Source organism: Sebastes umbrosus, chromosome 13 (assembly GCF_015220745.1).
Source record: "Sebastes umbrosus isolate fSebUmb1 chromosome 13, fSebUmb1.pri, whole genome shotgun sequence".
Classification (NCBI taxonomy): Eukaryota; Metazoa; Chordata; class Actinopteri; order Perciformes; family Sebastidae; genus Sebastes; species Sebastes umbrosus.
The window spans coordinates 11,164,953-11,182,176 of NC_051281.1; the positions used below are offsets into that span (position 1 = coordinate 11,164,953).

At 41.3% G+C, this 17,224-nt stretch overlaps 1 protein-coding gene across 1 annotated transcript; it reads left to right on the forward strand.

Annotated features, from left to right (window-relative positions):
- Positions 1–11,706: 11,706 nt before the first annotated feature.
- vgll3 (vestigial-like family member 3) lies at positions 11,707–15,024 on the forward strand. Its single transcript, XM_037790868.1, has 4 exons — positions 11,707–12,221; positions 13,280–13,640; positions 13,753–14,292; positions 14,423–15,024. Exons 1-4 carry the CDS (start codon positions 12,114–12,116, stop codon positions 14,461–14,463), a joined length of 1,050 nt encoding a protein of 349 aa, XP_037646796.1. The 5' UTR covers positions 11,707–12,113; the 3' UTR covers positions 14,464–15,024.
- Positions 15,025–17,224: the final 2,200 nt, after the last annotated feature.

The window sequence follows — 17,224 nt, forward strand, 5'->3', positions numbered from 1 at the left end:
CAAGAGGCGAGGGTTTTCATGCACTCCAGCGTGTATTCATATATTCGTATTGTATTATCTCATGTTGATGCTGAGAGCAACTTTATGTGCGCTGGTGGGACTCTTGAACCATAACCAACTCAATTTGGTGCGTGTGTGTGTGTATCTGTATTGGAGGTGGCGGTGGAAGGTAGCACAGAAGATGCAAGGTGGGGGACTTGGCCCAGAAATAGTGAGAGATGCCAAATTTTGGCTGGAGTAGAGGAGAGAGGGGTGACTTTGAGGAGAAGGAGAGGAGGATGGGTAGCCCTTAGCTCTTTTCTCTATCTCCAAGGAGGTGTGTGTGTGCGTGCTGTGTGCATCAGCATGTCGTCCTGAGGCGTTGTTCTTGTTAAGGTTATTAGGGAAGATGTTTGGCGCTAATCAGTGGAGGACTACAGGGACCCCCACTAAACGGCCTCATCATCAGAGGGCCCCAGTGGTGATAAATCTAGCCCCAAGCACCCAGAGGGCCTGCAGGTAGCAAGCATGTATCTGTCTTTGCTGCTACAAACTAGGAGCATGTAAATCAATACATTGGGGTCAAATTTGGGACTTTTTCTACCTGTGATGGATTTATTGGTCATTAAATATTTAATATTTAGCAACACACTTGTCCACTTTACAGATAGTCAATACTGGTGCAACATATTTTGTGCTATAGGTTCAACCAAGGAAAATTATGAATAAAAGTAAAAATTAAACAACAAATAGGTAAAATGCAAAGAAATGCCTCTATTCTCTTTTTCGTTCTCACTGTCTTTTGGCATCACTTTCACCCCTTTTTCCCCTTTTTCTTCTATCTCTCCCATTCTCCTCCTCCTCCTCCTCTATGTGATCTAGCCCGGGGCAAGCATATATGTAATGTTAAGGCACTAACTATAGAGTGTATGGGCACACACACACACACACACAGCAGAGAGAGACGTTCATGTGTGAAATGAGATCTCTGCACAATCAGTGGGAGTCGCAGCCATAAAGCACATCAAGCTTTTCAGCTTAAAGGTATCATCAAACAAATCGCACAGATCCTTTCACTTGATGACTGTGGAGTTACTCTTGTAACAACTGTGTTTTTTCTCCTCTTCACAGATAAACCAATTCATGGACATCCAAGGATGAAGCCAAGTGTTGGGTCCGGCGATGAGGGGGTTGAAACAGACAAGGGCTGACTGATATTTTACACCTAATAACAATTTGTCCATTTTCCATCCACACAAAAATTGCAAGGGTTCTGTGTTTCCAACAACCTTTAGCTTGAAAATTTTCAGATTCACAACAGAGACAGACAATCCTGACTCAATGATGTCTTATTTTTACAGTGATAGACAGCCAGTATCTGTCCCATATGTCAGCAAATCCACAGATTCCATTATTCCTTTTCCATTTTGTCATTTCCCTCAGGCATCCTCAGCAAGTCTTATTCCCCATATTTATCGAGTGTAAATCCTGAATCATAATAGGATATAAGATATGACCATAAGCTGCATTCTTCCCCGCGCCCCTGACATGTAAGTAGGCTGAAATATGTTTGTATGCAAACACAGAGAGATGAGGGGCTGTGATGGGAGGCACGGGATTTCAACAGTACTTCTTCTCTCTGATGGATGGATACTTCACTGCTACCCAGATGGAGAGAGACAGATAGAGGGAGGCAGGGAGGACACAAAGAGTACCGGGGGGATTAAAGGAAGAGGAGAATAGAGGGTAAATTCACAGAGAGAAAGAGAGGGATGAATCAATGGAACAATCAAAGATAGAGAAGAGCAGGGACAGGGAGAGAAGTTACAGTTTACAGGATGGTCAGAAAGTCTGGATCACTAACCTTGATCTAAACAAATACTTTGAAGAGAGAGGCTTATGCAGATACGCTGTTCATTGTCCCTTTATTAAAGGAATAGTTTGACATTTTATGAAAGTGCTTATTCGCTTTCTTGCCATAACTTAGATGACAAGATTGACACAACTCTCAACTCTGTTTGCATGAAGCTACAGCTAGGTGACGGTTATCTCAGTTTAGTCTAGGAAAATATATTTTGTTTGTTTAATCTGCACAAGATCTAAACTGTAAAAACGACAGGTTTCAGTTAGGGTTGTGGTGGACTATTTCTTGGCCACAGTAATAGTAAAATGGTAAGTCTGGTTGCCTAGCAACCTCACAGTGATGAAAAGGAACCAGGAGGTCACTTGTCATGTTTACACTTCGGTTTTTGTACGGATTAAATAAAGAGAACATTGATTATTGAGTTTGGTAAGCTGATTTTGCAAACTTCGGACAGAGCCAGGCTAGCTGTTTCCCCGTTTCCAGTTTTGATGCTTCTGACTGTATAGCCTCAAATTTAACAGACAGATATGAGAGTGTTATTGATCTTCTCATCTAACTCTCTACAAGAAAGAGAATAAACTTAATCCCCAAAATGTCAAACACTTCCTTTAAAGAAAAGATACATGCTAATCAGGTTAGTTTGTTACAGTACAGTAGAATTTATCAGTACCACACTGTATGTATGGGAAACTTTCAAAACATTATTTTGGCTTTTCAGAATATGACATTCAGAATCAGGACAATCCACAACAACTGTGTTATCATTACAAATACATACATGTACTATCTGATTAATAAAGCTTCCTACTTTGTCTGTTTCCTTCCTCACACAACTCCACAAACCTCCTTTGCACTCGTCCTCTGTTGCCCTTCCAGTTGTAATAACTCTAATTCCCTCATGCTAATGGCGTGTCTGAGCCTCAGCCCCTGCTGGGACTACCAGCCTACTTCTAGTGGTCACAGCCTGGCCCTGGGGCGAGGAGGACCACGGACTGGAGAGACAGAAGAGAGAGAGAGAGAGAGAAAAGGGCGGAGGAGGGTTCCGGTTTGATGCATGTAGGATCTACCCTTAGACAGATTGGCCTCCTCAGGCTAAAAAGACCTGTGGGTAAAAGAGGGTGTCATTGAACCGCGTGTGTGTGTGTGCCTCACTGAGTGTGACATCCAAAATTGGCGCCAGCAGCAGATTTAAACAATAATACCTCGCTGTTTGACCTTACTCACAAAACCAACAGCATGTCTGCAAGATGAGTGTGCCACTTTGTGTGTATGTGTGTCTGCACATGTTTATATTTATAGTCCACACCTGCATCTACATGCTAAATCTGCCTTGTGTTAAGGGGGTGTGTGCGCTTCGTGGGAGGCTCTGGAGAGGTTGTGAGTGGCAATGATGATGAGCAAACACTACAGGGGAGAATAATCCCTCATTACCCATTATTCCCTGATGCTGCACTGCGTCGGTGAGCGCGGCAAGATTCGTCCCACGGGCAGAAATGAGTGGAGTCACTCACTCGATTTATTAGACCATCCCAAACTCCCTGCCTCCCCCGCTGCTATCACCCTGTCTTCCTGCTTCCTACCATCCCTCCGTCTATTCCCCGCTCCCCCAGCCACCTGCTGTCTTCCATATGTCCTAAATCCTCTCCACTACTTACACACTTTGTTTGGAAACTGATCAGAATTAATTCCTCTTAAATGAGTATGTTGTATCGCATTTGAGATGGAAGTCTGTTTCATCCATTTAGGACAGTGTAATTTGTAATGACAGCTGGACTGCTAGGTAAAGTGAGATTGTCGATTGAGAATCATCAAGCTACAACCGCAGAGAATCGCCTTCAACTAGCAGTTTTACACCAGTTTCTATTTTGGTTTTGTGTTGTGTAATAAATAATGAAATGTTTCAATGTAAGGGTCTTCTTTATCTTGTTGAAAACACACTGGACATGTTCCTTGGGGCACAAATCATTCAAAGTAAATGATTGTTTTTAACCATTACGATTAATTCATATAGAGTCTTTGGTGACATAAAAATCTATACCTGTCATTTCATTTCATTTATTGCCCTTAATAAATGGCTTAGCGTGTGAAAATATGAGCACAAACAGAGCAGACACAACATTTTATTGCAAGAGAGAGAGCATGAAGGACTGAAACAGATGGGATACGGAGAAGATCTGAGCTATTTTTAAATTAAATGTTCACAATGTAGTATTTATCTCTTATAAATGGTAAAAAACAGATTCTGTTTTTAAATAATAATCATTGTATTGGAGTGATATCAGTAGTTTTGTAAGGCGGAAAAAAGCTTGGACTCCCTAGATGGGGAACCCCCAAAGCAAAATAAAGACTTGCCATGTCCCACATTTTTTCTCAAAGTGCCAGAACAGCAAAAGAAGCTTCCTGTGTCTCCACTTATTGTTCTGTGTTTTCCATTCATGCTGCGTCTTACCTCTGCTGGAGAGCATTTTATTACTGTCACAGATAATATGAATAAAATCTACACTCTTCCCCAGAATATTGTTTAAACCAGACATCAAAATGGAGCTCCAAAAAGTAATAGAGCAAAATGGTATATGGAAAGGAATCTGTATGCTTAATTTCACACATATATGAAACCAAATGTCCTGCATATGAAGTATGTATTTTTTTCCAATTAACTGTGAATTTTCTGATTTAACATTTAAATCCATGTCCAGCTTTTGTTTAAAAGGAAAATTCCTCCCAATTTGACCCTCTGAGGGGGGCACACATCTGTCAAGTGGATTGCCCCTCAATCAACATGACCCTGTCTTTGAGTCTCCATCATGTCATTAACTTCTGCAGGGGCAGCCTGGGCAGCTTCCTTTATCTTTATACATGCAGAATATGAGTTAAAACTGGAGGATGGACTAAGTAATTATCTGCTTCTTAAGCAAGGTCAGCATGGTGACTCTTGAGGGAACCCAATATCCACTGGTCACTTTGTTAACAGACAGACAGTCTGGGCGCAGCGCAGGCCACCAGACATACAAGCACGCATGCTGTGAAGGAAGTACTTTTCTTTGTCTAGTCTTTGCAATTAAAACTCCCATTTCCATTTATAAAATGTGCAATAATGGCTGCAGCAATTAAAACCGAATATGTGAGATCACTGAGATAATGAAAAGGCGAAAGCATGGCGCTTTTGTTTGACAAAAAAAAACCTTGTAACAGTTTTTTCCTTTGGCTTAACACGGAAATTCCATTTCCATTAACTTACAAATGACTGTCTTTTGCTCATTAGAAAACACACTGGTGCTACAGTGCTAATGATACCACCATGTTGTTTTGTGTCTCACTTAAACTGAATTATACATCAATACTCATGTTCTAGTTTGGAATTAGGGGCAAATCTTGTTGTATATATCGTAAGTAGAGGTTTTTTCTGAATATGACAGTGAATAAAAATCCTCTGATATTGCATCACTCCATGTACTTGAAGATGCACTAATGGTTCTTTAATTAGACTCTAATGTGTGTACTCCTCCCCCACCTCTCACACGCACTAAAGAAGAAACTGCATGAAATTATCCACTGAATGTACAGGCACACAAAAAGCAAGTGTATATGTGTGAAATAATGGAAGAGTTTGACGAGTATTGCAGCTGTTTAGTTGGGCAGATATTGGCTTTTTAGATGCATTGTCCTTGTATTTATGACAATGAAATATGAAATTAGCGGTGGTGCACACTGTAAACATTTTCCATCAACAGTTTTATCAACATTGTCATCAAAAACCTAAAATACTCTAAATGTTTGTAGTATATTCCAAGAATAAAATTTGGCCATGTTCTTGCAACTCAGTGACATTTACGTTGGTAGTTGCCTACGAGTATCTGAATGTACGTGAGAGAGCCTGCGTGTGCAGTGTTCATTTATTTGCCTGCACATAAGCCTTATTATCCTCATCATCAACATCATCATTGTCATCATCATCATCATCATCATCTTGAGGTCGTCCAGAGAGTCAGCTCAGGCAGGTGTGCATTTCTATGGACTCTCCCCAGGGCAAAAGAACGATAGCAACCGCACTGCAAAACTCATGATGCTGCAGTCTGCTTAATGTGAGATAATATCATCATCAACAGCACTCAGCGTTATCTCACACCTGCCTCATCAGGGGGGCAGTGTAAGGTTGAAAAAGGTAGATCTTTTAATTTGGCAGGATGCTGCATTTTTTGCCGAAAAGGAGTTTGACAAAAGCATTATAATTTATGTTTGGTAAAATTGTGTTTAATTGTCAGTGTCAATTTCTCCAAACTTGGAGGGTTGGACTTTCTTTTACCTCTGAGACTCAGATCTGGGACACAGCACTTGTGACCTGTTTTTTTCTTGGGATGTATCCCCAAAACCTCCTCCCTCCCGGAGCAGAATGTTCCTCTGAAATGTGTCTGTGATCTGAAGTAGTGGAAGTTTATTAGGCATGAGAAATTTCTTTAGATCTAAATCACTGGAGGTGCCCCTCGTTCTTTATAACGGCAGAAAAAGCAAACAATTCTCCAACTCCACTTTAATTTCTGTCCCTTCCCGTCTCCTCCCTCCGTTTTCCCCTCTAAAACACCCACTAATAATCATCTCTGTGCCTCATTAAGAAGCAGAGGAGTAGCGGCACAGCCTGCTCCAGATGTTTGGTGGAAAACCCCTGAGGTCCAGCGTCTGTGTCAGAGAGCTTGTGTGTATCTGTCTGCTGTAATATGCACTGAGTGTGTGCATATGTGTATGCGACACCACTATAAATCTGTGCGTTTGATACTTCCTGTACTGTCTCCAGGCATCAATCTGAGTGTTCCACTGCCCCACTTCCATAGCAGGCGCAGGCAGCAAGGGAAAAGATTACCTCTATCAAAACAATAGATGGACTAACTCTGCCATCTCTGCACAATTTAATAATCAGTCTCTTTGGCTGCTGGTGTTGTCAAAATGAGCGATCTGTCAATCAAGATGTGCAGGTGGCACAATATAGGATTTGAATGATTTATGGGGCTGATACTGACGGTTTGTTAAAGGAGCAGTGTGTAGGATCTGGCGGTATCTAGCGGTGAGGTTGCAGATTACAACTTCTCCCGTGTGCTAAGCGTGTAGTGCTACGGGGGCCAACGCGAAAACGCAAATGGCCCTCTCTGGAGCCACATGTTGTAAGAGTACACTGGTCCTTTAAAATCTGACCCAGTCACTGTTTTCCAACTTTGTTGAGATAGAATTTTAATTGCTTATTTAATGTAGAATTGATCAGTGAATTGACCACACGTTAGCTTACTATTCTTTAAATACAACTTCAATTCTGGAGGACAAAATGAGCGCTTGCTTTTTTGACAATTAAGAAATTTGAAAAGGAGCACAAAATGCACTCTTCAGATTCAGCTTTCCACCCTCTGAAAAGATTTTTTTGCAATATTAATTGTAGGATTTTATTATCATGGACCTTGATGCAAGGCTGGCTTAAGGCATAGGCCTTATAGGCAGTCGTCTAGGGCGCCACCTTCTGGGGGGCGCTGGGTCACCCTCTTAAAAAAAAAAAAAAAGGCCGGTGGGCGCCCTTGTTCATTTTCTTCAATGAGGTAACAAATGAAGAAAAAAAGAAAGAAAGAAAGAAAGAAAGAAAGAAAGAAAGAAAGAAACAATTACACTTTTCACTCCTGTAACTCTTATTATAGTGAAACTGACTAAACATTTTTAAGCCAACAATGTCGAGGACCAGTTGTTTGTTTATATTATAATATATACAGTTTTTTATGAAAATAATATTCTTAATTTTTGTCTTAAAACCATTGTGATGTCTGATGTGTGTTGCAGTTTACGGGGCTAGGGGAGGTTTTGGGAGGTTGAACCCTAACCCTAACCCTAGAGAGGTGCCGCCAGCAGCGGTGGGGTGTGGGCTCCAAATCTGAATTTCACCTAGGCTAGATCAGGCCCTGTCTCGATGGGCAAAACTGGGCTTGTCTGAAGCAAACAAAACTCCAAATGTTTCTGGTAATTCCTGTATAAGTGCTTTTCTTTCAAAATGCTGCCCCACTTCCATGAAGTCTAATCGCATCATCAGCTTGCGACTGAATAATTCAAGCTCCCGTTGTGAAATCAAAGTGAATAAAACATGAGTGAAAATGGTGAGACTGTTACCCACTTGCCATAGACGTCTCTGAAGTCTCATCAGATGAGGCACCTGGCAACCAGCAAGCAGGGCTGGTCCAGGAAATAAATAATAAATCTTCCTGTTGTCTTTCCTAAACATTTACATTTCACCAGATCCCACAGTGGGGCAATGCACACTAATGAAAGGTAAGAATGAGAAAATGAATCGCAAAGTGAGAGAAAATATATATCTCTGATGCAGACATTGAAACAATTCTATAAATCTTTGTTTTGCCTCTTTACCTTACATGTGTAAATACAAAGATTAATTTTGTATTCATAAGGATCTCTGGACACAGCATGTATTTAACGCCTATATTTTGTTTAAATACCCAAATCTTGGTGAACAAGATAACAGCAAACTGAAAAGAAGCTCAATTTAATCACTGCCTGCCTCTGCAGTACCCTGCTGTCTCAATTCGAAGTGAAAAGTAAGGCTGAGTGAAAATAAAATTTCAACAGGGGAGAGAATAATTTGTAATTTGTGAAATTGTGTGCTATAAAATGGAGCTAGCTCTCATGTTTAAATATTTAAAATCCCTTTGTAATCTTGTCCCCAAATTATACATGTTGTTCCTATTTTTTAATGACCTGCTCTTCTTTGGCTTGAGATGTGAATCAGTGGAATTGGTTACTGCAGCTAACTGGAATTACCCTGCATATTTTTGGATCACTTTTCTGATACTGAGCAATCTGGATTGACGTTTCCCTCTTGACTCAATCCAATTGAAGATCTCTGGCCAGGGGAAAAAACAGATGTGCCACAGCCAGAATGGGCAGTGCAATCGCTTTCTCAGAGAACCGCAACCATAGGCTGCTCAGGAAGGGCAACTTGAGCAAGTGGAGCTGGTGCTTAATGGCACCTTGAGGCTGTTAGGAAAAAACTCTGCATTGCAGTCCTGGAGCTTGCAGAAAACACCAGCCATGATAAGAAGAAGCTGTGCATTGCTCCCCATCACATCTTGTTGGCAGGCAAAAATGATGTAGAGCTTCATAAACTGCTGGTAGGGGTGACGATCATGGAGGGTGGAGTGATACTAACATCCTGGCCAGCTTTATCCCCAGGAAGACCAAAGCACCCAAGGGTGATAGTTGGGATAAAGACATTCAGTCTGAAGAGTTTTAATTGTGAATGGGGAGCTCTGACAAATTACAAAACACAGTATTTTATTTCAAGTCCTTATTATTTAATTAACAGTGTCATTGGTTAATCTGCAATACTCTGGTATATGCTCATTGAACAGGGAAGCAAGGTGAACATTGAAATAATTTTGTTGAATAAGTTGGCCTGTCCATAATTCTTATGCATTCTGTGCAATTGAGACATTATCTTCAGAAAATGATCCCTCATTATTTTTTGTACACTTCAAAGTGTAGTATCCACTAAAGATCAACGTCTCCATTGGGGTCATTTGCTTCTATTACAGATGGTATGGATGTATGGCTTAGCTACAGCAGGTCTCTCCAGCGTCTATCTGACAGCCATGTCATGTCACTGTCCTCACCAACAGGTGGCAGCAAACTGCTCAACTCAGTCAGTCAGGAAGCTTCATGCAAAGAGGGAAAGCTAAGGAACAGTCAGTACATGGCAGTAATAATCAGGGTGTCCTGGTAACTGAATTGTCAATGGACATACCGCTGTGCAACGTCCATCTGCTATCCAACACATATAGTTCAAAACATAGGCCTATAGCAGTAATCAAAGCGATTTTAGCAACTTTCATTTTAATTTAAACATGTTAGAAACCAAATACATAGAGGTAGGAAACCATAGGTCAACAATGGTACAAACACAGAGAGAGAGAGAGAGAGAGAGAGAGAGAGAGAAAGAAACAATACTTTTCAATCCAACTGAGTTTTATATCTGTTATTTTTTACTATAACCTTTAATCACTATGTCAAGGGTAAAAAATGCAATTCTTCCTTTAAAGGTGACAGACTAAAACGCACCTTTGAATAGCAGCTGTTGCTCAAAGATGACCTGCAGATGACAGATGTGCACACAGGGTTTGACACAATCTGCTCCTTTGTGGAAAATGTCAAAGTAGCCAATTGCATTACTGTAACGTGTGACGTAGCAACCAGGAGTTTACATTCTACAATTAAAAATTGGTGGATATTTTAAAGGATATTTTCCTGCATTTTCATTTTACTCTGTATTTCAACAATAAATAAATCAACAAAGGATTCATAGACCTTCATGATGGTATATAAAATGTACAGACAATATAATCGAGCAATTAACTGAATGAATACAATGTTTTTGTGTCTGGTCAAAATGTTTTGTGCAGAGAGACTCCTTAAAGGGACTGTTTGTAACTTTTTACACATATAAATCTACCGGGTCGGGATCCCATGCGCGCTGGCATATGCGCGCTCGCATTATGCGCGCTCGCATTATGCGCGCTCGCGTGTGGCCGGAGTCTCTGCTCCTCTGCCTGCTTGCCTTCACTCACACACCGCACACGTTCTCGCTGTCTCATTCCACCTCTAGACGTGCATGCGCACTCACTCCACACTGCAGAAGAGTTCATAGCTCTGAGAATATCTAGTGAATGTACAGTGGACGTTTGTGCAGAAATAAATGCTGCAACTCCTCCAGACCAACAGAGGTTTCCCGTGTCTTGTGAAGTGACGGGGCTCCGCAGCGAGAAACGTTATAGTCTCCGACCTGGTGCCGGTGTCTCCCTCCGGGGAGGCAGGAAAAGCTAAAACTAGGATGAGCAGTGATTCATGGAGAGACCTTCGTCTGGTCAGCTAACATTACTGCCAAGCAGCTGAAATATAGAGTGATATTGTGGTTTTAGCTGACGTGTGTCGCCTCACTGCTTTGAGCAATGCTCGTTCAGGTATATTTAGAGCGAGCACAAGCGCGAGCCCGACGCTGGCTTTCGTTGACTTAACGGCCACAGGTGTCGATGTTAACAAGCATTTCTGAAAGTTACAAATAGTCCCTTTAAAGGCTGATTCCTGCATTTTCATTTGACTCATGAACTTCATGATGTGATATAAAATGGGATATAAAACAGACAATATAATTGAGCAATTAACTGAATGAATACAATGTTTTTGTGTCTGGTCAAAATGTTCTTTGCAGAGAGACTCCTTATGCAAAGTCCCGGCCACCACCCTAAACTCTGACAGGAGGTCCTGAGGTCAGAGATCTCTGAACTATGAGATCTTTATATGACCCACAGTAAGTGAAGACGGAGATGGACACCAGCAGCAACACGGCTATCTCTGTCACCTGGACTCTCTCGGCCCTCCATGGTTCCTTGGAGGTTTATGACACAGGTATATATGAAACAAACTCTACATAGTGTATATATTGACTTGCAAACATTTGTCAAACTTTATTCCAACCTGTGCAGTAAGCGATACTAAGCACATTAGTAATTTCACCTTCTTTTTTTCTCTCCTGCAGCTCTTGATCAGACCAAAGCAAAGACGTCAGTTTGGTTCTAACTGATGTCCTGACAATGAGAAGGAATATCAATTCACAACAAAAAGGACCTACAATGTGGCTCTATCAATGTATGGCTGCAACACCAGCACTGTAATGTAAAATGTAGTTAGAAGACTTTCTGTAGCTTAGACTATGAGTCCTTCAAACTTTTATGAATGAGGGAATAGAACCATTACCCTCATGTTTGTGTTATAGTGCCTTGCTCATCTCCACTGCTCCATTCAGGCCCTTCCCTGGTGGGCGTGAGTAAATGGCCCCAGCCCTCTCTAAATATAACTCCCCTCCAAAACAGAAAGAGAGAGAAGGAGGGAAAGGATAACTCAACCAATCAGAAGAGGTCTGAAAACTTGTCAGAGAAGAGTTTTTTTTTTTTTTTTTCTTTTTTAGGATACAGTGTGTTTGTCTCATACCGTTTTTGATCCATTTTGTGGCCCCGGGTGGTGCTGGTGGAGCGCACAGCAGGAGGGCGCATTGTCTGTATGCAAACTGGACGACATGGCTATTGTATGCGTTTGGGCATATATGGAGGCACCGATGGATTCAGAGGATACAGCAGGTCTGAACTCACAGGAGTGAAGAGTCGCCCTCGGTTGTGTTGTGCGCTTATTCTCTCCTCCGACCTTCTCTTCTCCACATTAACAGCTCTGCTCCGTCGCTATGAGTTGCCTGGATGTGATGTACCACCAAAGCTATGGAGCGCACTACCTCCCAGCAGCTGCGTACAAGGCGACCTATTATAACCACCATCACCACCAGCAACAACAGGTGAGATACTCTTCATACTTTAAATAACTTGAATAACTTCATAAGTCAACTACAGTTTACATTTTTTCATTTATTGAGTTCATTTGGCCTGATTTTTCCCAAGTAAAGGAACATATTTGTTAATGTTTCAGTGGCTTATTTTAAAATTACCACATTATGTGCCTTGGTTATTCAGTTACAGTGTTTCAGTTGTTTGAGGAGCTTTTGAAATTGTGTGTGATAATTTTGGTGAGGATGTTGTAACTTGTGTTCTCGTTTGTGTAACAGCCTAACTACTTTTTGCCATCTCAGCAGGTCTGATGTTGCACTGACATTACTGTCTTTTTTTACCTTCCGAGTGACACAACCTTACTTAGAGATAGCAATAGTTATTTATGATATAGGCTCCTAGAAATTAACAGAACAATTAGGTGTGAGCTTACTTTGGGGATAAGGTATAGGCCTATAAAGTTGGAGAATGGCACCTGCCCTAAAGTCAAGTTGTAGACTTTTCACATTAAAAAGAATCAATTTCCTTTTCCTTTTTACTTAAGGCTTTTCTATATTCCCTTACTTCTCTTCAAGACACCACTTCAAACTTCCTTTACGCCTCACACACACACACCTCTTAACTTCAATTTCAGTTCTGAATGATTAAATTCCAGCCTGATGCTCGGTATTCACATCAGGTCATGCGTAATGACACGGAACTATTAATCCTGCGGTCAAATGGTGATGTAATGACAGCCAGTCAGTCACTCAGGAATGTGGATGAGGCACACTGAGCTTTACAAATAGTTGGAATGCAGTATGGGAAAAAAGAAAGTCATTTTCACACAGCTCCCAAGTTGCTCCCAGATCAAATAACTACTGGTATGATACTAAGATATGATTTATTATGTGTGGAAAACAGTAGCACCACCAACATGTAATACTATTTGGTTCTTTATTCTATCCAGTGATTGCTCTAAAACAATATTTAGGTTCTACTAAAATGTAAATTCTTTGCTAATTCTGTTAAAATGTAGTTTACTCCTGGTTGGATCTGTAAGTTAATCTCTCTCTTTCTCTTCCTCCAGAGGAGGCTGAGTGTTTACAGTAAGATGCAGGAGTGTATGGAGCAGCAGCAGCAACAGCAAGGAGGAGGAAGAGGGATGCTTTCAAGGGATCAGGGCCTCCGGCAGGGTCCCGCAGCACCAGGAACCGAATCAGGCCGTAGATCCACATCCGATTCAGAGCTGAAGGATAGTACTCAACCAGCAGAGGCAGAGTACTTGAGCTCCCGGTGTGTTTTGTTCACCTACTTCCAAGGCGACATCGGTGACGTGGTAGATGAGCACTTCTCCCGGGCTCTCAGTCAGTCCAGCACCTTCAACAGCGAGTCCAAACCGATCAGAGTGACTCAGCCGTCTGCCTCGGCCACTGCTGGCTTATGGAAAGGTGAGGGGAACAACAAATTTAAATAGATTATCCTTTATTAAAGTCCTTAAAACACTGGAATTGTTTTTTTGTAGCAGAGTGTTGAGGTCTAACATCTTTGTGTTTGTTTCAGATGGTGGCTCTCTCTCTGAGGGTCAGAGCAGCTCAGTGTGGAACAGCACCTATCCATCCCAGGCCAGTCCTTGCCTTCCATCTGTCTCTGTCTCAGTCCACCCAGACTTCTCCTCCAGCCCCGTTTCCTTCAACCACCCCGATGGAGCTCTGTGGGCCGACCACGTGCTCTCTCAGGCCAGCCTCCCGCCACCGACCGCCCTCCCCGATAGCTGGACTTACAGCCTGAACCCCCAGAGCACAAGTGGCTACCCCAATGTCCACAACGTCTACCATCCTCACCCCCACATCCACACCCGGCACCACCACCCCATGCTCCATTCATACCCATCCCACAGCCCAGCATTGGATCCCAGGTTTAATCCTCTGCTGCTGCCTGGTGTTAGGAACCAGAACCAGCCGAGCGCCAGCACAGGGAGTTCTCCACACAGTGAGGGGGTAAAGACGGAGATGGACACCAGCAGCAACATCCCCGTCACAGCTACCTCTGTCACCTGGAGTCCCTCGGCCCTCCATGGATCCTTGGAGGTTTATGACACAGGTAGATATGAAACAAACTCTACACAGTGTATATATTGACCTGCAAACATTTGTCAAACTTTATTCCAACATGTGCAGTAAGCGATACTAAGCACATTAGTAATTTCACCTTCTTTTTTTCTCTCCTGCAGCTCTTGATCAGACCAAAGCAAAGACGTCAGTTTGGTTCTAACTGATGTCCTGACAATGAGAAGGACTATCAATTCACACCAAAAAGGACCTACAATGTGGCTCTATCAATGTATGGCTGCGACACCAGCACTGTAATGTAAAATGTAGTTAGAAGACTTTCTGTAGCTTAGACTATGAGTCCTGCACTGTCCACAGAACTTATTATGGAGATGAACTCAGGCTTTGGACTTGAATGACAGAGATCTACTGCGTTGGCTGCAGGTCAAGGCCCTCGAAGAACGATGAAAACAGACTACTAGCTTTAAGAATGGGAGGCCTCTTCTTCTCTGACGGCACAAATCACCATTTCTCTTTCATGCAATGTGAGACCAAATGGTTCTGTTTCAAGAGCTTGATTTTGATCCACATTTTGTTTTGTACAGTAAATGTTTGTCGATGACTGTAAATGTTTTTGTGTGTACAGATTTGCCATGCTAAGTTGTTTGCTGGATGACTTTTGCTAAAATTCTTGCCTGAATGCTATTTTGCTATTTTTGCCTCAAGGGATTGTGTAGTGTAAATATTGGTACTGTATGTTTAAGTAATAAATTGTTGAACTGAATTTGCAAATGGAAGTTTTTTTTCAGACATAAATTTAATAATTTCTCCCAATATATGTAGTATTTAAACAATACATTCACTTAAAAGTAAATCTATTTTATAGAGCGTATTGAGCATATTGCTCAAAATGTAAGTAAGTAAGTGTTCAATTCATTGAATTCCTGCTCTCAAGAGGCATACATGTGTTGTGCAACTCATCATGCATAACTTTCTCAATACATCAAATCAGAAAAAGTCAGTTTCCTTTAAGACACCAAGCAACGTTGATGCTTTTGCTACTCACTGTAACAAAGAAGGAACATTTGAAAATCAAATGGTGGAATATTTCCAGCCAGACAGAGTCAGACGTTTTACGGTCTCTTATCTAAGGTTGAACATTCTGAAAGCAGACCGACAGAAACACCAAAACAATTCATGTGATGTGGCATCAAACCCCCCGCTATTGAGAGGGTTTGATGACCAAACTGGAATATTAATAAATGAAGAAACAGCAGTTTGTTAAACTGTTAGGAGGTTATTGTTATCACCAGAGAAGGTGGAGCTTTGTCTCAATTCTTTACAGCACAGACATCCTCCAATAACTCGTGACTTTTCAGTCTCAGCAACCCATCTTCTATAGCTCAAAATAAGAATACGGATATTATTGATAACTTGAATGTTTCAGGTACAATCACAGCTAAACCAGACAGGAGCTGAGCTGTACTACAGTACCAAGGGAAGTGGGTTGCATTCCACAGACCATTATTGTAAGATACCACGACATGTCTGTTGTCTGTCTCCACACAAACACACGCAGGAAAACACACACACTCCTAGACTGAGAAACACACACCAAGGAATGCATTTCCTGTCTGGACAGGAAGTTTGTCAGAGAGTGGCAGACTATCCAGACATTCAAAGACATGCTAAAAAACAGATTTCAGGTACCACAGTTAATGTTGGTTTGGTGTTATTCTGTTATACAATATATCATGCATAGAATTACATTTTGAAAAATCCCATGCTCAGACAGCCTGGAGATCAGTGCTTGAATTTGCATTCTAGAGAATTCAAGAAGTGATCATAATGGTCGTTGGTATGAACGCTGAAAAGAAGTTGCTGATTTAATTACATATTTCAGGCTCGGTCCAGTGCCAGGACAAAACGTTCTCCAGCATTATTTGTACCCATCCTGACATAATCAACAGCTGGTTGAGCTTTTGCCATCATGGCTGTGTGTGTGTGCTTGTGTGTGTGTGTGTGTGTGTGAGCGGTCTGACCAGGTGGATCAGCGATAGCAGCCCACTAACATTCCAGCCTCCTCTCCCACGTCGCTTATTCTTCACTAATCTGGACCTCAGCAGCTGCATTTCCATCCAAAGTATCAACAAATCATATTGCATTGAAGTGAAAAACCTAAGTGGAAAAAAATCATGATATTTGCTCATTCCTCATCCACTTAGATCAGAATCTGTATTGCACTTGATAATAAGATTTTACGGAAGTCTACCAATAATGTGCAATCGAATCCACTCAGACAGGCAGGGGAGTGTTTTGTTTGATAATAATGGTTATCATCAATAAATGTAATTAGAAATGTATTTTTCATATTGCAAACAACATAGGCTTGACTCTTATTTTGCAAAAGTTTTGACACATGAAATGTGAATTTGGATATTCTACAAGGCATTCAGTGGACTGTCAAATGTGTAATTGCCAACATATAAGTTGCTGTCTATTACTTTATAAGTGTTAGTATGAATCAATGAACAGCACTCAGTTTGAACAACATTATCTGACACAGAATTATAACAACAACCTGGGAAAAAAGACACTAAAGTAAACAATGAGTGAGTTGTTTGTTATGCCATTAAAAATGTTAAAAGTAAGGGATTTTTATCAGGACCATGTTTACATACTTAACTTGATCAACATTTTAGCCACTGAAATCATGTGATCACCCTTATCTACGAAAAATCATAGTAGGTAAAAACAAATTGACATGAGTTTTACTTATTCGTATCATTTACGGAAATGTCTGCCACACAGGATGCAACGATGTTAGCCCTGCACCTCTTCTTAAAAATCATCTAGTTGTGGGTGCATATCTCATGCTGTTGATGTGTGAGGATACTGCCATGTTTTCTCTGTTTGGGTTCATTTCTGAAGTAAAATATTTTTAATTTACAAATGTGTCAGTCCCCCACACATCTTTATAATTG

Coding starts and splice junctions, on each gene's coding strand:
- vgll3 (XM_037790868.1), top strand. CDS start 12,114: ATGAGTTGCCTGGATGTGATGTACCACCAAAGCTATGGAGCGCACTAC. Junction 12,222..13,279: donor ATCACCACCAGCAACAACAG/GTGAGATACTCT, acceptor CTCTTCCTCCAG/AGGAGGCTGAGTGTTTACAG. Junction 14,293..14,422: donor CTTGGAGGTTTATGACACAG/GTAGATATGAAA, acceptor TCTCTCCTGCAG/CTCTTGATCAGACCAAAGCA.